The sequence below is a fragment of the Amphiura filiformis genome, chromosome 7 (assembly GCF_039555335.1).
Source record: "Amphiura filiformis chromosome 7, Afil_fr2py, whole genome shotgun sequence".
NCBI classification, from domain to species: domain Eukaryota; kingdom Metazoa; phylum Echinodermata; class Ophiuroidea; order Amphilepidida; family Amphiuridae; genus Amphiura; species Amphiura filiformis.
The window spans coordinates 19,420,003-19,447,199 of record NC_092634.1 but is presented as its reverse complement, the minus strand read 5'-3'; the positions used below and the strand labels follow the sequence as shown (position 1 = coordinate 19,447,199).

Sequence of the window (27,197 nt, the reverse complement as noted above, 5' to 3'; positions counted from 1 at the left end):
GGATAAGTTTACGCTCCAAGTGACACCTAGCTCATCTACAGCCTGGTCTATAAGTATTACAAATATGCCAAAAAATCGGTTTTGAAAAAAATAAAGGTAAATTCTAAAAAAAGATCGTACATTATGACTTTAAATACCACTAATCCCGTAGAAATGAGAAACATGCATTTGTATGTAATTGTTTTAATATTGTTTCGTTATTTGACATTTCATACGTCGTACTCCAATGAATGATGTACATACCGAACAAATTGTAAAGATTCGCCAAATGGTGTATATAGGTTTCCTTGACATAACTGGAATTGTAGGCACAAACTAAAAGTGCCCTCCCGTGAACACCACCGGCAAATAATGGCACTGACCCTTAATTCTTGTTTAGATTGTCAGAGGAGGGGCCTCTCTATTTTTTCAGTGAAATGCAAATCTTTACGGTATAGTTTTAAGACGCTTCTTTACGATTGACGCGAAAATGTAAATATTTTGAAAACCTGTAGCGTTTCCTAAATTTGTATTTTACCTTGTAAGTTAATCTTTTCATTTATTGGAAGGTTCAATAGTCACCGTGTGTGAATCAATAAATTGAATCACATCTATTTTATGTTTACAGGTCATTATACTGCGATTTCCATTTTATATTTTGTCCTCGAGGCAATACAATGTATTTTAGATGAGAGCACGTAATACGCAATAAAGACACCAGATCTGAAACTGACTTTTTGTTTTGCATTACGAATATTCACGAGGTATTCGTCCTTTTTGTGTATTTGCAGACAAGTGTCGTCCTTTTTGCCCGTCTGCTAGTCAGTCTGTGTCAGGAAGAATTCAGATGCAAAATGCGATAAACGGTATTTTCTAACTTTTCAAGATAAAGCCACCAATATGTGCCCCATAATGCAGGCTTTATAATGACACCATATTTGAAAAATTCCATGGTTAATTAGTGAAAATATGATCAAATAAAGCACATATTTTCTAATTATTTTCTTTAAGTTTGACCAATTATATTTGCCTATATCTCAAATTGATATAAAATTGATATATCGGTTTTGTATCATTAAAATCTGAACTTTGAACATTAACGTTTCACTCTACTGATTTTTATCAATAATATATTTAGCCACAATCCGCATTTTTAACACAATCTCTTTAACATTTAGATTTGAAAACTACCAGCTTCTATTACAGACATATTAGTTTCAAACAAAATTGTAGACACTTCTTTAACAAAATGGTCTTTAACTATCATGATGATTTGGTGAATGTGAAGTCAGTTTTGGTGCTCGTGTTGGTAATTCTGTTGGTTGTCTGTTGGATTCAGCAACCTCGCAATTTGCCACCAGGACCATGGCGTTTCCCAATTATTGGTTTTGTTCCTCAGCTGATGTGGTCTATGTTTTACAAAAGAGAAGAATTGCATATGCTTGCAACACGACTTGGACAGAAATACGGGAAGATTTTCAGTTTTGACTTATTTGGACTAGTATTTGTGGTGATCAACGATTTTGATATGATAAAGGAAGCAAGCAATAATCCACTAAATAGCAACAAGGGATTCAACAATGAGTTTGAATACAAGGTATTTGGCAGTACAGGTAAGTAAAATATGTTTTGAACATGACGTTATTGGTGTTTTGCACAAAGATTCTTAAAGTAATTGTATTGTTTCAAAATTAACACCCATATATTCCATGGCAGGCATTAATTGTACCTAGTGCTCAAGGAAATTAAATACACGACTGTCGGTTGCGGTTCCACAAAATTTCGAAAGTAAGCCGTTTGGAAATTGTACCCGTAAGCCGTTTGGGAATTGAATACCTGAGTGGAAGAAGGGCCCAACTCCATTAAAACTGTTTTTGAGATATTAAGAAAAAACTTAATATTTGGAAAAATTTGATAGTCAGAATGTATTCATCTTCAGGGGACCTTTAGTACATGAATATATAATATTACATACATTCGAAATTATATATGATGTTTCCATGGCAACGGTACAGGTTTTTATACGAGCTGGAGTTGGGCCCTTCTTCCACTAATATACTGCAAGTACCAGTTATAAATAGCTACAGATTTGAGGTAATCACCATTAATTATACAAGTAGAACTAATAATATGTTAGCAAGAAAGTTTACTGTATAGTGAAAAGCAGATTTCATGGATGAACAAAATTCCTCTTTAACCCAATATTTGAAGGGCCCAACTCCATGGAGTTGGGCCCTTCTTCCATGAAAACCATGATTAAGTGTACGTGGAAGACTATTTAGAGAGTGGATTTTGGCTCATCTTTCACTCACAAGGAAGAACAGTCTGCTGGCAATAAAATGCTGGGTCTAACTCATTGTTGTAAAAAAATGGAGTTGGGCCCTTCTTCCACTCAGGTATTCAATTATTTAACTGCTCCAAAAGCGCATATCATACTAGGGTCTCGCTAAAAATGTAGCGTTTTTTTTGTGACGTAACTTCACTTACTTATTGAAAAGCATTTAACGATATCTGATCAATAAGTCGCCAGTATGCCGAAGGTTAAATCTCAAGCAGTATAGCGATTGTGAAGACGCAGCCAGAGGTTGATTACTAGCGATGTTTTTTTGTTAAATCTAACGTTGCGACTGCTAGAATAGGTCGTAAGAGGTGTGAAAGGGACATATGTTATTGGTTTTAAGGGGTCTAAGTGGTGCATTTGTAATTTTTCTCTTTTATATAAATTCAAGGGGCATTGTAAGTTTTTCTCAGGGCCATTCTAATTTTGATTTTGTCTTGTTTTCCAATTTCCAATATTATTTACTCCATTCTTATACTGCACGCGGAAGCCGGTTCATTCGAGAACCGCCCTTGTTATTTTAAACATATTGAAAAGGGGATATAAAAACTAAAATCTCACCATTATTATAACTTTTAATTACTTGCAGTTCATTCGTATAAACACATGACTGAATACAGGAAATTTGCTTTGCAAACATTTCGAGGATTTGGCATCGGGAAGCGCAGCTTTGAGGCTAACATCGCAGCGGAATCCGAGATCCTCTTCGAGGAGTTGGATGCTATTGCGGGCAAACCTTTTCATCCACATCAGTTCTTCGTCAACTGTACAACAAATGTACTATTTGCTGTCGTGTTTGGAAAGCGTCATGATTATGATGATGAAAACTTCCGCTACCTTAGTAAATCCAATGCCCGTGTAGTGCACCTTCTTGGCGCAGGCTTGTGGTCTATCATGCTTCCAAAATACTACCCAACTAATGATACTAAAGAATTGCTACATGTTATCAAAGATCTTCTTGAGTTCGTTGACAAACGTATCGAGGAACACCGGGAAATTTTCGATGTCGAGAAAACCAAGGACTTCATAGACGAGTATCTGAAAGCAATGGAAGAGGCGCCGAAACCAGATGACCCCTTTTCATATCTCCGAGAGGATAACATGCGTGCTTTATTGTATCTGATGTTTTTTGCCGGAGCTGACACCACGTCCACGACTTTGGATTGGTGTTGTTTGTACATGATGGCATATCCAGATATCCAGAAGAAAATACAGGAGGAAATGGATGCAGTTGTTGGCTGCAATCGACTACCACAAGTTTCTGATCAAGAGCAACTGCCATACACCAGAGCAGCCATTCTTGAGATACAACGTCATGTTACCTTGGTACCACTGAGTGCTTTTCATACGGCCACTGATGAGACCTCACTTCATGGATACCGTATTCCGAAGGGCGCTACTATAGTTTCAAATATATATGGTGTGATGAGAGATCCCAATATATTCCCGGAGCCTGACCAATTTAATCCTGAAAGGTTCATCGATGATCATGGAAAATATTTTGAGAGAGAGGAAGTTTGTCCTTTTGGAGTCGGTAAGTAAATAGTTCGTATATCCCAGCAAAAACAAAAAAAGTTGTTAAAACGTTTTATACAAGTTAAAGTTTGGGCTTTGGTTTAGATAAAAACGTTTTAATAACATGAAATGTCGGGTTATATAAGGGTCATGGAAACGTTTTAAAACGTTTTGCATGAAAACACACTACAACAATATTATAAATATATTTTTAAAATGTTATTTTGAAATATTTTTGCAAACATTTTTTGCCAAATATTTTGTCAACACTTTAATAACAATATGGTTGCAGTAGGTTGTAAACAAATGTTTTTGAATGTTATGAGAACATTTTATACCCTTTATATGTCCTTTATATAACCCGACATTTAAACGTTTTCTAGTGTTTGTTGAGATGCTTAAAATTCACATAAATTCCTTATTCGGAAGGGGGTCATGAATATGTCGGAGACCGAAATTAATTTTTTGTTATAACCCCCCTATCGTGGGCTGATTTTTTATGACCTACTATCAGCGCGCGAACATTTTAATTGAAACTCCTAAAGATTGTGAAAAAAGCTAGTTACAGCCCTTAATAATTTTACAATCCCCTATTTTTGGTGTAAAAATATTATGACCCCAAAATGTTGGTATATTCATGACATCCCCAATCCAAAAATAGATAAGCAGGTAACCATAGTGTCGTATATATACAGGTATATGTGCACTAAAAATGCTCAAAGAAGTTAGCAGATGTTTTGGGCTAATCTCAAACCAAAATATTTTGACTCCACCCTACTCGGAGGTGGGTAGACAACCAAACTTCGTGGGTATGCATAGTATGGGTTAATGAAGCCTACTAATATTTAGTTTTACTCTTACAAAAGTGTTTTGAATTCAAATTTTTTTCAGCGATTTTGGTATGTCGATGGGTGGGTTTATTGCGCATTTGGCCAAAAGTATTCTTAAAAGCACCACATTTTGGGAAATTTTAGGCGCTTTTTGGGTGCTTTCTGTGAAAAATTGATACATTGATGGGTTGCAAAAGCATCAAAAAGTAGGTATATAGAAAGGCAGCATTCAAAACTCTGCATCGCACATCTCCGTACAAATTTGTTCGAAGAACCCCACCCCGGGTTGCAGGGCTTTTCCAAACTTTTTTCCCGTGACCCAAATTTCATAAGAAAAATTATGGCGCGAGCACAGCATAATACAAAATGCTGTTACATTCCGAAACTTATCAGCGGCGTACCGGGAGAAAGGGAGAAAAATGTCAAATTCGTCCCACTGATAGGCTGCCAGAATGACTTTACCGGCACAAATTCACGCGAGCGCACGAAAGATTGCAATTTTAAATGGGTAAAAATGAGGTTGCAGGACCAATAAGTTGGTAACCTGTACTTGAATGCACGCTGCGTGTTTTATGTATTTTTTTCAACAAGTCCCGTTACCTCTTTTGGAAGAATAACCAAAATTCTCAGTTTTGATCTTTTATAACATTAAATCTAAACGTCAGGTGGGTCTTAAAATATATTTTAATGAGACAGTCTTGCAAAATCACTAGAAACTGTTGGCTATTATTTTAACACAGTCGGAACAAAGACACACAAGCAGAGTGAAAGGTAAACATACAAAATATGATATCTAAAATACCTAGGCCTATATCATTTTCTTACAGGGCGTCGCATCTGTCTTGGTCAGACCTTGGCAAAAATGGAGTTGTTTGTCTTCTTCACTCATCTTCTTCACCGCTATTCACTTGCCAAACCGGAAGATGCGTCACCAATAACCTTCGAAGGAACATACGGAGTGACGTTTAAACCAAAACCATATACTATCAAATTTGATCTTAGAAGGTAATTTGATCTGATATCAAGAAATTTGATTGTTCCTTTGTTATGTGCCCCCCCCCCCAAGAAAATATTGTTGTCATCAGACATTAGTTTCACTTGTTTTAATATTAATATCTCCATTGATCTGTACTTGGAATATTCTGGAAACCCAATGCAAGAATACGTTGCTTAATGGAGACTTCTAGATTAGTCCTGAAGGCCACAGTAAGTGGTGGCGCTATTACAGTAATCATGGTACACTAACACATTACACAGGTAAATAATTGTGATTGGTTTGCGTTGAGGTAATGTGCTATTTTTAGAACTGATGTATACAGAGTTATGAGTCTAATTAGCTTGTGGTGATTTTATGCACTATTTTTAGAAATGATGTGTCATATATGGGATGATTAAATGTTGTAATACCGTATTCACTCGATAGTTAGCACATGTGCTTCCTATCGAGGGCTTTTGAAAACGTGCAAAAACGAAAAAAAATGAACAGCGCCATCCACAAAAGTGACAAAAGTGTAAAGGGTTTTGAGCAAATCATCGATACACATAGCTATATACGAACAATTAAACCTACAAATTTGTGTGTTAACTACATTAGCTCAGTTGGTAAAGCGACAGAATTTGAATCATCTTAAGAAGAGCGAACTGAGCAGGAGTTCGAGGCTCGTTATAAACTTTTCCGTTGATTAATTTTTATTTTGGGGTTTGAGCTTTTCTTGATAAATTTAATATTTTTTTGCTTTGTTTTTCATTTTGTTTCTTTATTGTTTCTTATTTGCTTTATTTTGTTTTGTTTTTTCTTTCCTTTTTTTTTCTTCTTTCTATTCATACTGGGGTCATGGGCTGTTTATTCAACAATGTAGTTGGGTATATGCCCTCAATGTTAAAATGAGGTGGTCATGGTCCTCTTTGCCATTACACGCCACAGAAATTCCATATTTTCAAAGGCTCTGATGATGGTTCCCTTCTATCAAATGACTATCATTGAAGACTGAGTTCCGCAGTCTATTTCAAAATACTGACTTCGTTTTACATCAAGAAGGACACAATAACTGCGACTTAAACGTGATATGGACATGCTTTTTAACCGCAAAGAAATCTTTTGCATTTTATAATTTTAACCTTATCCATTATACTTTTATGATTTTGTGCAATAAGAAAAATAAAAAACAAAGAGCGTGTTTATAGTGAGCCAGATTATGCGGTATTTAGCTGGACTGCCACGCAGTCTATATTTGTTTATGTTTTACTAACCATTGCAAATCTAGACTGCGCGGTAGTTTAGCTAAATAACGGAAAGATTGTGGGTCATGGTCCTCTTTGCCATTACACGCTACAGAAATTCCATATTTTTCAAAGGCTCTGATGATGGTTCCCTTCTATCAAATGACTATCATTGAAGACTGAGTTCCGCAGTCTATTTCAAAATACTGACTTCGTTTTACATCAAGAAGGACACAATAACTGCGACTTAAACGTGATATGGACATGCTTTTTAACCGCAAAGAAATCTTTTGCATTTTATAATTTTAACCTTATCCATTATACTTTTATGATTTTGTGCAATAAGAAAAATAAAAAACAAAGAGCGTGTTTATAGTGAGCCAGATTATGCGGTATTTAGCTGGACTGCCACGCAGTCTATATTTGTTTATGTTTTACTAACCATTGCAAATCTAGACTGCGCGGTAGTTTAGCTAAATAACGGAAAGATTGTCTCACTATAAACACGCTCATTGTGTGTAAAATCCCGCTCCGATTCAATTGTGCCTGTTACATTGTGCGCTTTATTGAATCAGGGACCTTGTATAGAGGCCCTGCATGAAATTATCGATTGGCTCCAGACAAAGGATTTGAACCGGTGTCCTTCACCGTAGTTATAGCGGAGTGCAGTCCATTCAATCAAATGTTGTCATCAACCTATTTGATCGTAGTGCAGGGTTATGTGTGTGAGACGAACTGTCACGGTACCGATTGCAATCATGCTTTTATTGAATGCATTTGAGTAGTCCGCCATATTTACGGGATGATACGTCACATGCAAGGCCTCTATGGAGGGACTGTAAACGGCTTCCACCCATTGTACCATGCGAGTTGCAGGTTTACAAATTATCCTCAGTTGAGCAAGCATGAATAATACGTTGATCAATAGACCCTACGAATCCAAGCACAGTTACAACACAGCGCGTGGCTTGTCTTGTACATTGCGAAATGAGCCTACATGTTTACCTATAATGACAGACTCTAGAAATGCCAACATAAATCAAATAAAGAACATCATCTTAAGAATTATTTCAGTATCGAAATCAGTAGGAATACCAAGCGTACGGTGTACACATTCCAGAAAAAATATAATTTAGTTTGTTCTAGCATTCTGTATCTCCACAAAATTATCACATTTTGTCTTCAAAATCCTATGTAAATGATTTTCCATGCTACACAGAAATTGTGTTCGACAAAGGATAGACATTTTACACAATTTTACATAACTTAAAAAAGATATTGGAATTTATTTTTTATTTTTATATTTAGTAGGGCAACATGAGTAAATAATAAAATTCAAACATAGCGCACTCGGCGCAACTCGCATACAATCGAAGGTCGAAAAGATAATCTGATAACAATAGCTTGACAATAATCTGTTTCAGTCCCTGATTAAATGGCCAAAAATACGCCAACAATGACATAACAGCAAGCCAAAGACGAATTCTGATCACCAAGTGGGTTGGAGAAGTATATGGAAGGACATTACATACAATGAAGGGAACCAGACATAGACCTACTGTACATATTTCGATGAGCATAACAAACACCAATTGGTGTCGTATGACCTTTGACATGCATGCATTCTTTTGTCGAGAGTGACATGGTCCTTCAATTCGTGCCGAGTGTCCTTGTCAGACTTGACTATGCATCAGTGGTCATGAAAGGATTCAATTAACCTCTGCCCCAGTAATCCCAAGCAATTGTCTGAAATTGCTCCTCGGAGATGATGATAATCATATCATGATAGTCATATAACGACCAAAAGATAAATGACTGACTATCATTGAGGACTAAGTTCCGCAGTCTAGGTGAAGCTGAGTCCTATCAAAATCAAACAGGAAACAATTTCGTTCCTAATTTTAACACCGGGATTTTTTCAAATGCATATCCAAGAACTATTTTTTATTCAACATTTTTTATTCAACATTACTGAAAAAAAAAGTTTTTTATTTGACCGAGAATTTTCAAAGCAAAAACGCGTATTTCTGAATTGTGCTGAGTTCAACATGTATCGACCGACTTTTAGCACGACTATGCGTAACAATTCGCAAGGGAAATGTTACGTGTAATCCGATTATCACTGTCAGCTGGATCACGCTTTTGAGTTCTGCACCACGATCGATATGATCGCAACACAAAGTCTATGGCATTCAACGCCATTTATTGTTCTATTGTGTCCCAGCAGCTATGTCTGCCATTGAGGTGTAGCATGCATGTGTGTAGAAATGCATGAAATTGGATGTAGGGGTGAAATTTTAAAGTTGATCCAATTATTCGCCAGCGAAGTGTTACGTGTAATCCGATTATCACTTTGTCTATTAGAACGAAATGAGCGTATTTATTTGCCTTCAAAAGGTGCGTGATCCAGTTACCAAGGAGTTATGTAACCACTCCACTTTTAATCCAACTGATCTCTAATTGTTCCTTTGGTAAAAATAAATAAATAAATAAAAAGCCCACAAAAAAACCTTCAAGAATTGTCAAATGTAGGCCTATATTCGTAGTTAAAAAAATACCTGTAAAACAAACATGGCAGAGAAAAAAAATCTAAATAGTGAAATACTGAACAGATTTGAACTTCATCTAGTCTCGAAGTCCGGCGTTTTCCAAACTGAGCTAATGGGGTTCAGACATACATTTGCAGGTTGAATTGTTCGTATATAGGTATGTTTTGAATAAATAACCCATGACCCCAGTATGAATAGAACAAAAAAGAAAGAAAGGAGAAAAAGAAAAGAAAAACAAAACAAAATAAAGCAAATAAAAAACAATAACGAAACAAAACGAAAAACAAAGATTAAATTTATGAAGAAAAGCTCAAACCCCAAAATAAAAATAAAGCAACGGAAAAGTTTATAACGAGCCTCGAACTCCTGCTCAGTTCGCTCTTCTTAAGATGATTCAAAGTCTGTCGCTTTACCAACTGAGCTAATGTAGTTAACACACAAATTCGTAGGTTTAATTGTTCGTATATAGCTATGTGTATCGATGATTTGCTCAAAACCCTTTACACTTTTTGTCACTTTTGTGGATGGCGCTGTTCATTTTTTTTTTTCGTTTTTGCACGTTTTCAAAAGCCCTCGATAGGAAGCACATGTGCTAACTATCGAGTGAATACGGATAGATAAGATTATTCTAGAATAGTAAGAAATGACATATAGAGGGGAGATTGAAGTTATAAGGGGTTCTTGTTTGTTGGAGAGTATGGATGGCGGACACTTTCTAAACATGCCTAAGATAATACGCCTAACCTTGCAATCTTAGACGTCTAAGAGATGCAATCTTAGACGTCTAAGAATTTCGCGGTAGATTAAATCAACGGATCACACAGCCAGAAATCCCAAACAGCCAATCATCTTAAGCGTATTCAATTATTGACCAATGAAATCCTAGACACGTAAGATTTTAAATGCCTAAGATTTCTTATACGTCTAATATTGATAATTGTAGTGATGGACGGTAACTACTGGCAGTTTGGTCTCCAGATACCATGCGCAGTGATCGATCATAAAGTACGGCGGGATAATTAGTTCAGTTCAGTTAAAAGTTGCGAAGTAAAGTCCTTGTACTTTTTCCAATTCAAGGACACCCACAACAGGCTAGATATTCAGGCCCATGTGTAGTTGAGTCAAAAGTGGGTGAAATAGATCATGTAGATCATATCACTAAGACTCCTGGTAGACGCAAAAGTAGACAGTTGTGTCAAATTAATATGCTCAAAGAGTATATTGAAAGAAATGTCACTGATGGTTCAAAACCAGTTTGTTCAGTTACACATGCTGAAGTAGACATGAGTGAAGATGTCAACTCTGTCAAATATGTCATAATTGGAACCAGAAACCAATCATTAAGCTCCAATTTAAGACCTCATTTGGTGAAATTGTTCAAGAAATAAAGACACGACGATCCAAAAACCCAAGGAAGATTCCAATTTAAAAGTTGCAGTTTGCTCCATTGCATGCCATATTGATTTGTACACAACGCGTTCGCTAACATAAGAACTGGCGCCGTGCTTCCATTGATTAGCACGTTAAAACTATCGTCGTGCTTTCATTGATTAGAACACAAAAGTGCAACTTTTGATTTCGTTTCTTCATTAGGTTTTAGATCACCGTTTCTTTAATTCTCAACCAATTTCAACCAATAAGGTCTTAAACCAGAGCTAATGAGTACGGGTATTGGCGGTTTGATTTCATTTTGACATATTTGTTTTAATTTAGGATAAACAGGGGTAAAGTAAACACAACTGGTACCTTATTTTTTTTTGGCTTACTGTATACATGGTTTCTGTAATAGCACCACCACTTATTCTGAATATGATTTTTTATTCACCATGTATGATTGTTAACTAGCATTTTCCATTGAATTTCTAGAATATTCCATGTACAAACAATTAAAGATAAATATCAGAGTTAGTGAAAATTAATATCCATGACAAAATAACTTTTAATGAATATTATATAATATTGCGGGGCACATAACACAGCCAAAATAAATAAACTAAAATAATAAATTAATGTTCTGCACAGTACCAACTAGACCTGGAGATTGATTAAAAATATTATATTGATTCGCAGTTGCATTTGATAACTGAAGACATAAAGCACTTTTTACATCCAATTTTGGGTGTAATGCTACCCTTTATGATATTCCGAATTTTTCACTACAAACGGGATGTACCGTTGAATGGTCGTTCACAGTGATGGGTCCTCAGGTAACACCCAATGGTGTCAAAATAAAAATATCACCCAAAGGTGTCACATTCTTTCACCCTTACTGTCAATTTGACACCTTTGGGTGGCCATCTGAGGACCCATTTTTTGTTCAAACTTAAAGCCAAGTTGAGCTCTTTTATAATGGATGAAATCAATGACTAACGGCGAATAAGGGATTATATCTTTACTGAATTTGCGAACAACTCTTAAAATCACATTTGTAAAATAGCCCTAACCAGATTTTTATGAATTTTTTGCTTCTGTATATTTTGTTGCGTCTTGATCAAGATTTTATAAATTGCGCCTTTTGTAATTGCGAAATTTATATATGTATAATGGTTTGCAGGAAATCATGGTCCCGCTATATCAGAATAAAACAGGTTTCGTCGTCTAGTTTGGCTTACTACTGCTATGAAATAGATTAGGTCATCTGTATATTTATCTAATATCATATTTATCCAACCTTACATTCATGACCTTTCGGTCTAGATTCTAGCATAAGCAAACTCGATTATGATACAGTATTATGAATAGGCCTCCGTCTTTGGTTTGGGTTTTGCGCAAGATTGTATAAATTTGTGATGCCATTTTATTTCTATGTGTTAACAGCTAATTTCATACAAGTACGAGCGTATCACCATTCTTCAGCCTTGTAGGTTAGATACTACTAATCCCGTAGAAATGAGAAACATAAATTTGTATGTAAATGTTTTAATATTGTTTCGTTATTTGATATTTCATACTCCAATGAATAATGCACATACGGTAAACACAGTAAAGATTCGCCAAATGGTGCAGGGGAGACCGGCCGTCCTCGGGGAAAGTCCGCCCACCCCATGTTTCTGTTTTCGTGACTGCTGGAAAAGTACAATGATGATGTAATTAGGTGTCAAGGAAGTTTACTTTTTAGAATTAGTACTATTTTAATAATCTCAAGACCTTGCAGAGACGGTTTTCGTTCTTATATTTATCGGAAGGTGAACGTTTTGCCCAACATATTATGCAATTAAAAGATCTACATTTTGTGTTTAGTATGCATAACACGAGGTAAAGTACAAAAATACCGTTGGGGCAAGTCCGCCCTGTATGTGAAGGTGCAAGTTCGCCCTGTGTTTTCCCCAGGAGGAGTCCCGGGGCGGATTCGCCCCATCGGCGTATTATGCAAAATATTGATAATACCTTTAAACAGGGTAAAACTACATACAAGCATATTTTGTAAAGTAAAGTGGTATCAGTATTACTCATACCACCGTTTATGCCATAAAACCAAATTTGCCGAAGTTGCAAATAAAGGTTTGCTAATTTTGAACCCCTACATTTTTCGGCTTACATTATACCCTCCAATAAATTTAGTATACTCTTTGGAAGAGAATGAGTACCCAATATATCCTTTACTAAACGTTTACATTAAATTTATGCAATATTATAACCTTTTCTTTTTAACAGGGCGGACTTGCCCAGCACGGGGCAAGTCCGCCCTGGCATCGTGATTTTTATTTTCCCTTCTCCTGCCCGGCTCCTGCCATTACTGAAAGCTCAATGTTCTTACAAATGTGGTAGTATTTAGCTACAGCATACAGCTTTAAAGTGTAAAAACTATAGCCATCTAACATGAGAATTGCCCTCTCTAGGCGAGATTGAAAAAATAGGGCGAACACGACCCGGTCTCCCCTATACAGGTTTCCTTGACATATCTGAAATTTTAGGACAAACTACTTAGTGTCCTCCCGTAAAAACCACCGGCAAATAAGGGCACGGACTCATAATTCTTGTTTATATTGTCATGGGAGGGACCTCTCCATTTTAAAGTGAAATTTACACTACGGGAAAGGAGCCCATATGCACCATTAGCGTTATCTTTACGGTAGTTTTAAGAAGCTACGCTTCAATTGACGTGAAGTTAAAAGATGTGGAAGAACTTTCTGAATGATCTCTCCATATCATATATATTTTGAAAACCTGTAGTGTAATTCTGAATTTGTATTGCACCTTCAGGGTAAATCAAAAATGCAATAATAGAAAGAAGCAACACTTACGTTAGAAACAAGTTTAACGTTTCAGTTATTGAAAGTTTCTATAAATCCTATTGAAGTGAATCGCATCTACTGTTTATTTTTACGAGTCATTATACTGCGATAACCAATTTAAATTTTGTCCACGAGGCATCATATATTTTGAATGAGAGCACATAGTGTGCAATATTAATAAAGACACCAGATCTGAACCTGACATAAGTATTCTTTCAATTATTGTGTGGGGATGTAGGGGTGCGTTGGTGGGTTGTCTGTGTGTGTGTGTGTGGGGGGGGGGGGTGGTGTTAGTGTATGGGTGTTCAAACAAAGCTTCTAATATTATTCTTTCCGTATAGTCCTTCCCATTTCACACATCTCTAACTCCAGTTTCTCTATGCCTTATATATAAATCTTACTGGATATATTGAAATTAATGCACGCATTTCCTTTCGACATTTAAAAAGCCCACCTACCAATCTGCTAGTTATTCATTCAGTTATTTGAACTTATATAGAATGGTGAGTATTAGAAGCTTTGAATCGTTGTAAAATAGTTCATAAAAATTAAGCGGTAAATGCTATATAAATAAATAGTTCCTTCATTGTTTCACCCAAAGTCACTAATAAATATAATGGTTTATAAAGTAAAAAATGGCTTCATAGCACTATTGCACTTTATTTTACTCACAATTTATATTACATGCTCCGTTGTGTCTAAAATATACAGATTGAAAAAAAAAATAAAGTGACCAAACGCACCATTTCGTCCACAAGCATACGAACAAGTGGAATATTATTTTGCATTATATTCACATACCATTGATGCACTCACTATAGTCCTCCTCTTTCAACCTGTTTTTAAAATGATGCTTCAAATCAATTCAGTCCAATTTCAGTCAGAATTTGCATAGAGTGGTATATGTATAAACACATCAAAAAGGAAGTCTCCACTTTAAGGAGGATTTCGTGATCCTTGACAAAAGCTTATTCCCGAATTTTCAGTTGATTCTGATTTTGCGTTAGCGAGTTATGCAAGATTATGTGTATTATATTGCTCCATAGGCCATTGTTGTAATTTCGTTCTGGTATACCAGAACGAAATTCAAATTTGACGATATTTTTGCTAAACGAACTAATCTGTAAGAAATTTTTGGTACATTAATATTATGTAGCCAGAGATTTCCAGTGGTATAAAAATTTCAATTTTTTGTAAAAAAGTGGGGGGATGAGGCTGTGATCACGAAATGCCCTTTTAAGAGCAATTAATGCCGATCACTTTGAACATGTTCATCAGGACTGTAATGAAGCATAATAGTAGATTTTTCTTATTTCTAGTCCAAGAAACAGTACTCACTGTGGACGCTTTGGAGTCTAACAGACGCCTTTTCTACACTTTTGTTGTTGTGACGATCATCTGTTTACTACTGATGCTGGTGGTTGTTTAGCAACGTGGTTGCCAGTTCTTTTTCAGAGAAGATCTTCAAACATGTAACTGAGAATGTTTCTGGTAGACTCTGGTATACCTCCTTTAACTTGATCAATATGCATGAGATGATCCAGTTGACAGTTTATAAGCTTTTTTTCAGAAGGTTCAGGTTTTTTTGATCCTGCTTGTTAAAAGGAAGAACGTCGGGTGGAAGCGGAAATTATGACCCCTTCCCTGTCCTACTTACGCCTACACAAGACTCAAGACAAATTATTCATTGCCGGAACTAAGGCGTGGAGCGCGCAAACACTCGAGTCTAAAGAAAGTGCGCGGAGCACATTAAAACTTTGATTTAAGAAAGGCGCGCAAAGGGCGCAAAAAGTTTGCATTTATAACTAAAGATTGTGCACACATTTTGACCGTAAGTTAAAAGAATGCGCAGCACACGAAAATTTTGAGACATCAGCTCTTAATAATTCTATAACCCGGCCCCCCTATTTTTGGTGTAAAAAATTATAACCCCCCTATTTTTGGTCTAAAAATTCTATGACCCCCGTATATTCATGACCCCCTTCCGAAGAAAATGACAGCCCGTTAATCATGAAAATCTGAACTTTGAGCATTAATATTTATACTCTACTTATCATTATCCGTAATATATTGAGCCACAATCCGCATTTTGAACACAATACATTTTTCTGAAAACTAGCCATTCAAGAGAAATTTCGTTAATAGTATAGGGCGTTATGGGTTTGGGATTTTATGTTCCTACATTAGTGGAACCAATTTTTTGGCATCCTTTAACCAGAAATTCTAAAAATTTGATTAGTTACATTTTTTCTAAGCCCCCTGAGGTTCCCCCGAGGGGTCGAAGGTCACAATGGGGAAAAACTTAAAAATAGTCCCATCATGTTGTAATGTATCTCAAATTGATCCTCTCATCACACGGAATAAAAGAAAATCAATTGTCATATTTTTCTAGGGTGCTTAGTTCAGGAGTTATGGTCGAATGGGTCAAATGTCAAAAATTTCATACACAGAGGTCAAAATTAAGAAATGGTCCGATTTCATCGAATCTGGTCTCAAATTACTCCCCTTAACATAAAAAATCTCAAACATATACTTAATTTGCAATTTAAGTGCATTTTTGTATTGTCACGTCCCCTTCAGAGTTCATGCATCTGTAAGTCCAATAGAAATATGTACAAGCATTACATTTGACCCATATTTTCATCCGATTCTGAGGTTATAAATTTCTCAAATAAATTATTTTCCTATGTGGTTCGCCGAGAGGAGTAATTTAAGAAAAACTTTGATTGACTCGGTGCATTTTGAAAATTTGGCTTCTGTGCATGACATAATGACTTTGACCTTATTTACTCTTTAACTCCCTTAACTAATCACCCAAAGGGCAATATGACAATTGACTTTTCTATTTCTAGCAATGAGAAGAACAATATTAATTTGAGGTATATTACAGCATGATAGAACATAATTATGAAGAGCTTTGTTTCAATACCCCTTGTCCACGGGATGATTGGGTAGCATGAGCATTCTGCCAAAAATGGCTTTTGTTGAAAAACACCTTATATCAGTGATTATTTTGATGATTTTTTGATGTGTTCTCAAAATTGGGCAAGTGGATGTAAGGGGTTTTGAAACAAAGCTCTTCATATATTAACTTTTGGCCCCATTATAACCTTCGACCCCTAGTAGGAAGTATAGGGGGCATAGAAAATAATGGAACCAATTCTGGTTTTATCTTTTGAGGTGTAAGGATGCCAAAAACATTGGTTCCACTAATGTAGGAAAACTAGATGCTAACTCAAAAATCACCCAATAGCGCCCTGTACTATACGTATGTAACACGCGCCAAGCATGTGATATAGCCTACATGTCACACCAAGCTAATCTGGTGTGATAGTTTTATTTGTGGTTCTGAAAGGTTTTATTGTTATTTGGGTAAAGGAATGTTGCCTATTATTAACCATTTAAAAGATATGCCATGGTTGAAGAATTATTCTTTCAAATTGGTTTTGAGTGGGAATACATGATCATTCTATTCAATTTAGTCATGTTAAGGCAAGACCGAACTTATAAATGTGATTTTCCAAAGCTTTCAACCAATTCTCTTGAAACTTAGCATGAATGAATATCTTAGTGATGTATAAGATATTTAACGGACAAAATTGCAAAATATGGCAACTGCGGCCATCTTGGATTTTGAACGGTATACATTGCGCACTTTTTTTCAAAAACGGTTAAAGGTATGAACACCAAACGTGCTTTAGTATATTCATATTATATGTATCATAAATTTGTCAGAGGGATTTGTCCATACATTTATTCATTCATGCGGAACGGTATGCGAAATGTTACAAAATCCACATTTTTGGGTAAAAATATGAAATTTGGGTCGTTTCCATGGTTACCGAAATTTAATTCAAGATATATATGTCAATGACATATCTGCCAAATTGTAGAGTGATCGGAGTTGGCGCCTTACTGAGAAAAGCTGAGTGCAACCTCTCAATCTTCGTAAAATCGCAACTGGCAGAAAACATCATTAAGTCTAGAAACACTAAATATGCAAAACGATTGATAATATGCACATTTTCTATTCTAAAAACATGCTATTAACTGTGATAATAATCTTAACAATTAAAATCAACATTTGCATTACAAATTAATCCCAAATTAATGTCTAATTGGCATTAATTTGTGCCCCTTGAAAACAATAAAATACAAAAGGAACGTAATGTACGTATTACTAAATCGGTAGAAATGTGCGGTAATTATGGATTTTTTTCAATTTAAAACACTTAGCATCAGTCATTAACCACAAATTTTAACAATTAGACAACATTTAGATTGAAAATAGTTGTACAATTTATTATAATTAACATTTTTCTTGGAATCTTGCTAAAATCGCCCTTTAAATGACATTGCACGTATCGCCATAGGTAATGTTTTTATCGTCGGCTTTGATTTGCTGTTGCTTGAAAACCAAATGGCTGATTGAGCTCAAACAAAAAGCAAATTATAGCTTTTTTCTAAAGTATTTTAATCTGCAAATAACTAAAAATTTTAATATTTGCACTATTTGGCTATTTCACATGTTCAGTCTCGCCTTAAAGTCATACAATGGTGTGAAAGTTCAATTCCAAGGTGCGTATTATTTTACTTTTTATACTGTGATTCTACTGATTGCCAAAATATATCGATATACCTTCCAATTACAAATACTGCAACTGCTATATTTCTGACAACTACCAGCATCTATCAACGACATAATAATATTCAAAGATAATTGTCGACGCTTTTTTAACAAAATGGTCTTTAACTACCATGATGATTTGGCGAATGTGAAGTCAGTTTTGTTACTGGTGTTGGCATTTCTGTTGGTTATCTGGGGGATTCAGCAACCTCACAATTTGCCTCCAGGACCATGGCGTTTCCCAATCATTGGTTTCCTTCCTCAGCTGATGTGGTCTTTGGGCTACAAAAAAGAAGCAATGCACCTGATTGCAACACGACTAGGACAGAAGTACGGGAAGATTTTCAGTTTTGATTTAAGCAAACAATAATCCACTTAATAACAACAAGGGACACAACAATGAGTTTGAATACAAAGTACATGTATTTGGCAGTACATGTAAGTAATCCGTTATGATTTTGATTTAAACTTTTGATCCAAACACAAAGAAATAATTCAGATGGTACTCCATCTTTCATCAGCGAGTGAGTGACTGTATCAGGTCGCGATTTTCTTGACCTTTGACCTGAAAACAGACTCATAGACTCCTGGAAGTTTGAACCGGCCCCCGTCTTTGTTGAGAGATGGTTGGTTGGCTTTGATGTGAACTGCTTCTTTGACACCACGTTGGAACCACCTACTGTCTCTGTCGAGTATGCGGACTTTATCCAAGTCAACAAAATGTCCCGGAGACTCGATGTGAATGTGGTTTGATACCTCTGATGCTGTACTACTGGGTCTCCTATGTTCATTAAAACGTGTTTTGAGAGAGCGTTCAGTTTGCCAATGTAGGCTTCTTTGCACTGTCCGGTACCGGTAACAGTTTTGCCCTGGCACGGGATGTAATATACCGGGCCTGTAATGTCCTTCTTGTCTGTCTTGTCCTTGGGAGACACAAGGATTTGTATTAGCGTGCGAGTGGGTTTGAAGAAAACACTAACGTCATAGTTGCTAAATGTCCTTCTAATCGCTTCAGAGGTTCCTTTGATGTAAGGGAGCACTACGTGGCCTTTATTTGGGCGTTTATCGCCCACATCGCTCGTTTTGGGAGTCTTTGGTTGAGTGGCTCTATCAAGTGCCCATTTAGGATACCCACATTTGGCTAAAGCGTTGTTCACATGCGACTCTTCGTAATCGCGGTCCTGGTGGTTAGTGACCACGGTATCGGCCCTATGGTACAAAGTTCGGATGACTCCAAGTTTGTGATCAATCGGTTGATTAGAGGCGAAATTAAGATATTGATCCGTATGTGTGCTTTTGCGGTATATTGTGACTTTGGTGGATCTGAAGAGCTTTGTTTCAATACCCCTTGTCCACGGGATGATTGGGTAGCATGAGCATTCTGCCAAAAATGGCTTTTGTTGAAAAACACCTTATATCAGTGATTATTTTGATGATTTTTTGATGTGTTCTCAAAATTGGGCAAGTGGATGTAAGGGGTTTTGAAACAAAGCTCTTCATATATTAACTTTTGGCCCCATTATGACCTTCGACCCCTAGTAGGAAGTATAGGGGGCATAGAAAATAATGGAACCAATTCTGGTTTTATCTTTTGAGGTGTAAGGATGCCAAAAACATTGGTTCCACTAATGTAGGAAAACTAGATGCTAACTCAAAAATCACCCAATAGCGCCCTGTACTATACGTATGTAACACGCGCCAAGCATGTGATATAGCCTACATGTCACACCAAGCTAATCTGGTGTGATAGTTTTATTTGTGGTTCTGAAAGGTTTTATTGTTATTTGGGTAAAGGAATGTTGCCTATTATTAACCATTTAAAAGATATGCCATGGTTGAAGAATTATTCTTTCAAATTGGTTTTGAGTGGGAATACATGATCATTCTATTCAATTTAGTCATGTTAAGGCAAGACCGAACTTATAAATGTGATTTTCCAAAGCTTTCAACCAATTCTCTTGAAACTTAGCATGAATGAATATCTTAGTGATGTATAAGATATTTAACGGACAAAATTGCAAAATATGGCAACTGCGGCCATCTTGGATTTTGAACGGTATACATTGCGCGCACTTTTTTTCAAAAACGGTTAAAGGTATGAACACCAAACGTGCTTTAGTATATTCATATTATATGTATCATAAATTTGTCAGAGGGATTTGTCCATACATTTATTCATTCATGCGGAACGGTATGCGAAATGTTACAAAATCCACATTTTTGGGAAAAAATATGAAATTTGGGTCGTTTCCATGGTTACCGAAATTTAATTCAAGATATATATGTCAATGACATATCTGCCAAATTGTAGAGTGATCGGAGTTGGCGCCTTACTGAGAAAAGCTGAGTGCAACCTCTCAATCTTCGTAAAATCGCAACTGGCAGAAAACATCATTAAGTCTAGAAACACTAAATATGCAAAACGATTGATAATATGCACATTTTCTATTCTAAAAACATGCTATTAACTGTGATAATAATCTTAACAATTAAAATCAACATTTGCATTACAAATTAATCCCAAATTAATGTCTAATTGGCATTAATTTGTGCCCCTTGAAAAACAATAAAATACAAAAGGAACGTAATGTACGTATTACTAAATCGGTAGAAATGTGCGGTAATTATGGATTTTTTACAATTTAAAACACTTAGCATCAGTCATTAACCACAAATTTTAACAATTAGACAACATTTAGATTGAAAATAGTTGTACAATTTATTATAATTAACATTTTTCTTGGAATCTTGCTAAAAATCGCCCTTTAAATGACATTGCACGTATCGCCATAGGTAATGTTTTTATCGTCGGCTTTGATTTGCTGTTGCTTGAAAACCAAATGGCTGATTGAGCTCAAACAAAAAGCAAATTATAGCTTTTTTCTAAAGTATTTTAATCTGCAAATAACTAAAAATAATAATATTTGCACTATTTGGCTATTTCACATGTTCAGTCTCGCCTTAAAGTCATACAATGGTGTGAAAGTTCAATTCCAAGGTGCGTATTATTTTACTTTTTATACTGTGATTCTACTGATTGCCAAAATATATCGATATACCTTCCAATTACAAATACTGCAACTGCTATATTTCTGACAACTACCAGCATCTATCAACGACATAATAATATTCAAAGATAATTGTCGACGCTTTTTTAACAAAATGGTCTTTAACTACCATGATGATTTGGCGAATGTGAAGTCAGTTTTGTTACTGGTGTTGGCATTTCTGTTGGTTATCTGGGGGATTCAGCAACCTCACAATTTGCCTCCAGGACCATGGCGTTTCCCAATCATTGGTTTCCTTCCTCAGCTGATGTGGTCTTTGGGCTACAAAAAGAAGCAATGCACCTGATTGCAACACGACTAGGACAGAAGTACGGGAAGATTTTCAGTTTTGATTTAAGCAAACAATAATCCACTTAATAACAACAAGGGACACAACAATGAGTTTGAATACAAAGTACATGTATTTGGCAGTACATGTAAGTAATCCGTTATGATTTTGATTTAAACTTTTGATCCAAACACAAAGAAATAATTCAGATGGTACTCCATCTTTCATCAGCGAGTGAGTGACTGTATCAGGTCGCGATTTTCTTGACCTTTGACCTGAAAACAGACTCATAGACTCCTGGAAGTTTGAACCGGCCCCGTCTTTGTTGAGAGATGGTTGGTTGGCTTTGATGTGAACTGCTTCTTTGACACCACGTTGGAACCACCTACTGTCTCTGTCGAGTATGCGGACTTTATCCAAGTCAACAAAATGTCCCGGAGACTCGATGTGAATGTGGTTTGATACCTCTGATGCTGTACTACTGGGTCTCCTATGTTCATTAAAACGTGTTTTGAGAGAGCGTTCAGTTTGCCAATGTAGGCTTCTTTGCACTGTCCGGTACCGGTAACAGTTTTGCCCTGGCACGGGATGTAATATACCGGGCCTGTAATGTCCTTCTTGTCTGTCTTGTCCTTGGGAGACACAAGGATTTGTATTAGCGTGCGAGTGGGTTTGAAGAAAACACTAACGTCATAGTTGCTAAATGTCCTTCTAATCGCTTCAGAGGTTCCTTTGATGTAAGGGAGCACTACGTGGCCTTTATTTGGGCGTTTATCGCCCACATCGCTCGTTTTGGGAGTCTTTGGTTGAGTGGCTCTATCAAGTGCCCATTTAGGATACCCACATTTGGCTAAAGCGTTGTTCACATGCGACTCTTCGTAATCGCGGTCCTGGTGGTTAGTGACCACGGTATCGGCCCTATGGTACAAAGTTCGGATGACTCCAAGTTTGTGATCAATCGGTTGATTAGAGGCGAAATTAAGATATTGATCCGTATGTGTGCTTTTGCGGTATATTGTGACTTTGGTGGATCTGTCCGGTTGGATAACGGTGAGAGTATCTAGAAAGGCAAGTGAGTTGTTTTCCTCTCCTTCGGTGGTGAATTGAATGTCCTTGTCCAGTGAATTGAGATGGTCAGTAAATTCTTGAAAGTGACACTTCTTAAGTTTGCAATGGGTGTCATCTACATAGCGAAACTACCACAGGGGGTGGGGCGCTGTCTCAATAGCTCTCTGCTCAAGATCTTCCATATAAATGTCGCACAGTATCGGAGAAAGCGGAATGCCCATGGCCTTATCCGTTATGTTTATGACGAAATGATATTTTACATACAAATTCTTTATTTTAATTGTATTGTCTTAAAATTAATACCCATTTGCATGTATTCCATGGCATTATTTGTATTATTATTATAGTGCCCAATGAAATTAAATACATGACTTTTTTAGTGTAATCTCGATTGAATCCCGATTTTGCAGTTTTCTATATGGGAAGTCTAAGGTACTGTTGGTTGCGGTTCCACAAAATTAAAGTTAAAAACCATACACTGAGAAGGAGCATTCCAGATATACAGCCTGTCTCAAAAAGAATTTGGGCAAGTGAAAAGCGCTCTCTTTGGCAATTAGAAAATGCCGTTGTGCCATGATGCTTACATCAACGTCAAGGGCGCAGTCTTAGCTCTCAAATACCGTTCTTTGTTCTGTTCAATTTGCTTCTCGAGATATGTTTAGTTAACAACGACAGGGCAAAATCACATTTGTGGCAATTTTATTAGGGAAGAGGGCTGTACATGTAAATCAATGATAGCTGATGCATTAAACGCAACAACCCCAGTGCGCGTGCATTATTAGAGACTTTGCGGAATGAAGTTACTTTAACTGGAACGGCAACTTCAGAAATATCGATTGGATTTCTTGCTCAAATTTATTCCAACGCGAAAGGTATGGTTGGTTACTGCAACAACAGCGTCTTGTCGCTTAAACTCGGGACATTGTGTATCAATGTGCGTTCAAAAGAAGGGCATGTGTAAGAGCTTGTAACCGACTACATCCAAATGTCTCTCTTTTGTTTAGTCAAGTGGTTATTAGTCCCACTTCAAGACAAAAGACTCTACCTTAAGAGCTTCGTTTGAGTAAACATGAATGAACTCGCGATACCACTCAACATGGATTATGTCGGGACCCAGCGTTAATCTCCTTATCATATTATTTTGAAACTGGCTAGGCCCTATACGTTTCAATTAATATTCTTACGATAGGTATATGCCTATATATATAATATTATTTAATAAAGGCTCGTCAGCTTTGTCAATTTCATATTCCAATTTACTTCGCAAAGCCTAATGAAATACATATTCTTTATTTCTTTCCCCTCCTTCTGAATCTCTCTCCCCCTTCCCCTCCTGGTTCCCCTTCCCTACATTCTCCTTATTTTCCCCTCCTTTTCCCCTCTATCTGTACTCGCTCTCTCAAACTTGACCCTCCTATAATTACCCACTCGCACTCCTGTTTCCCCCTCTCCAGTGATTTTGTCAGGGTTTTTCTGTTAGGAGGGCGTGGGCCGATTCTCAAAGGGAAACGTGTTTACAAAAATGGGCTTAAATGGCAGAAAAAGGCCTAAAAGCGTAAAATATCAGCATCCAAAAGGGGAGGGTCAAGAAGGAAGACAAGATGCCCCCTTGGTTACCAGCAAAGCACCTCCCTGCCAACTTCCAATGCCCCCCCTCTCCTCCTCCCTACCCCCTCTCTTACCAGGCACAACCTATGACATGTTATATATAAAAATGTTATGCACCTGCTTTACTCTTCCAGAAGTATCGTATACTGCTGGCTCAAGTAAAACCAGACCATTTTACGGGAACTTAATCCCCTTGGCGTTGAGGTCAAGCTAAAAACTTGGTTCCGCAAACTGATTTGGTGTACGCCATGAGCACATACAAAAGTATATAAACAGTGTGACGTTTGGAACAAAAATTATTTTGATCTAATTCAATCAATAATTTTCAGCAACATGTAGCATGTTTTTACCCAACCAAATTAGATTTCCAATAATTGGTCTATTAACTGGATAATACATAAGTGGTAATTATGTAGTCTATGAGGAAATAGGCAAACTATTGTTCTAAATTATGACGTATTTCATCATAATTTACGGCACACTATAGATTCTCGCGTTAACTTTAACTTCAAGCGGCTTTAATGGCAGAGTGGTGTAGAATACATAATCCTCTATAATCCTCTAGACGTTAAAGTTTGTGGTTTCTAACTTCCTTTCGCAAGGTCTCTATTTTGTCTAATTTCTCTCCCAACAAGTAATACGCGTTCTTTTACCTATTAGTGTGCAATATTTGTATGTCTTTTAACATGTCTTGAATAACAAATAGAACAGTATTTACCATGAAAAAATTATTGACATGCACATGCATTTAATTTTACAGCAGAATGTGAAATATTCATTTATCTTTTAATCTGTTATAAATGAAAAAGAGGATCATTATACCTGTATCATGATAAAACAGTAAAAAAAAGTAAAAACAATTTTGTATTGTGTAATTGATGCGTTCTTTTGATTTCACGAAGGAACTCTTGATAAACTTGATGCTATCATTGATTTACTTGTACTGTACAGCTCTTCCCTAGTAAAAGTGGCACAGTTGTGATTTTACCCTCCCGTTGTTAAAGGGCAGGTCTATTGCAAAAACAACATCATATCATTGGCAAGCTAATATATTATAAGGACAATGAAAATGACTCCTTTTTTGAGAAAATAAGACGTTTAAAATTGATATTCCGCAAAAACCAATTTAAGCGGTGAGTTCCTTTGAACGAGACAGATTTGGCCTAAAAAAAGGGGTTGGGTTACTCGTGAGCATTATTACCATGAGGACAGAGGTTTTGAAGTTTTGCGATCCAGAAGATTCTCTGTGGAGGATAGCGTTTTGGGACTTCTTGTGAATGTGTTCAATTGGCATAAGACGGATGTCGTTTACGGAATGTTGACCGGAGTGGAAGTGGGTGACGTAGGGAAGACGTTTGCCGCCTTTGGAGTTGTTGTATTTAATTTCTGAGCGTGTGTTGTTGAACCTGGTGTATACAGACGTGGTTGTCTTGGAGACAAACTGCTTCTTGCATCTATTGCACGTTATTAAATAAATGAGCCAGGCGCATTTGCATGTGAGATTGGATGTGATTGGAAAAGTTTCCATGGTTTTTGTGCTTTCAAATATCGTGCCGACATTGACAAAGGTGCAGACAATGCATTTTTCGCTTTTGGTTCATTCACAAACCAAACCCAACAACACCAGCGAAGATCCACCTGGTTGCTTCAAATGCAAAACTGGACTTTACATGCAGCCCTATGGAGAGAGTGCCCGTTGAGGGCGCTATAGCTCCCATTTTAGTAACAAAAATGTGATTAAAAAAATAACCTGTACTAATTTTCAGAGTAAGTGGTATGAACATGTAGAAATATAATCAAGTAGTTGCCCTACCTGCTCTTCTCCGAAAAAATAAAAAGTCCTATATCTCAATGATAATGAAACCTAGGTGTATGGCAAATCTGAGTGCTGCATATGATTGACCTTAGTGAGACAAAACAAAAAGTCAATCAATGGTGGCCTCTTTGTACAATGTTTACTTTGGGGTCAAAAGGTCAAAATGTGTAAAATTTCAAATAACGAGGTATGGCAAATCTGAGTGCTGCATATGATAGACCTTAGTGAGATAAAACAAAAAGTCAATGTTGACCTCTTTGTACAATGTTTACTTTGGGGTCAAAAGGTCAAAATATGGACAATTCAATGGGACGCTCATTTGGTGGTCTGCGCCCTAAATAACCAAAATAGGGATGAGATATAGCTATTCGCTGCGTACCCAGATTCTATTGACTCTAGTTTCATTTAGTTTTTTTCTTGTTTTTGAATTTCCAATTATTTTACTCCATTCTTATATGAGACGCAAAAGCCGGTTCGTGGCCCATGGTATAGCTTTGTTATTCGAGAACCGCCCTTGTTATTTTAAACATATTGAAAATCATAAAGCATGGGATATGAAAACTAAAATGTCACCATTATTATTGTTTTTAATTACTTGCAGTTCATTCGTACAAACACATGGCCGAATATAGAACATTTGCTTTGCATACATTTCGAGAATTTGGCATCGGGAAGCGCAGCTTTGAGGCTAACATTGCAAAGGAATCCGAGATCCTCCTCCAGGAGTTGGATGCTATTGCGGGCAAACCTTTTCACCCACATCAGTTCTTCGTCAACTGTACAACAAATGTATTTGCTGTCGTGTTTGGAAAGCGTCATGATTATGATGATGAAAACTTCCGCTTTCTTAGTGAATCCAATGCCCGTTTAGTGCACCTAGTTGGCTCGGGAGGGTGGTCTGTCATGCTTCCAAAATACTATCCAAATAATGAGAGTAAAGAATTGCTACATGTTATCAAAGATCTGCTTGAGTTCGTTGATAAACGTATCGAAGAACACCGGGAAATTATCGATGTCGAGAAACCAAGGACTTCATAGACGAGTATCTGAAAGTAATGGAAGAGGCGCCGAAACCA

The 27,197-nt window shown here is 36.7% G+C and overlaps 1 protein-coding gene across 1 annotated transcript; it reads left to right on the top strand.

The window, feature by feature from the left end:
- Window positions 1-1,228: 1,228 nt before the first annotated feature.
- LOC140157701 (cytochrome P450 2J4-like) lies at window positions 1,229-27,159 on the top strand. Its single transcript, XM_072180941.1, has 3 exons — window positions 1,229-1,592; window positions 2,907-3,851; window positions 26,723-27,159. Exons 1-3 carry the CDS (start codon window positions 1,229-1,231, stop codon window positions 27,157-27,159), a joined length of 1,746 nt encoding a protein of 581 aa, XP_072037042.1.
- The last annotated feature ends 38 nt before the right edge of the window (window positions 27,160-27,197 follow it).

What these genes read in the sequence shown, in the direction of transcription:
- LOC140157701 (XM_072180941.1), top strand. Translation starts at nt 1,229, where the DNA reads ATGGTCTTTAACTATCATGATGATTTGGTGAATGTGAAGTCAGTTTTG. An exon ending in CAAGGTATTTGGCAGTACAG is followed by an intron (nt 1,593 to 2,906) that starts GTAAGTAAAATA and finishes AATTACTTGCAG; the next exon opens with TTCATTCGTATAAACACATG. An exon ending in AGTTTGTCCTTTTGGAGTCG is followed by an intron (nt 3,852 to 26,722) that starts GTAAGTAAATAG and finishes AATTACTTGCAG; the next exon opens with TTCATTCGTACAAACACATG.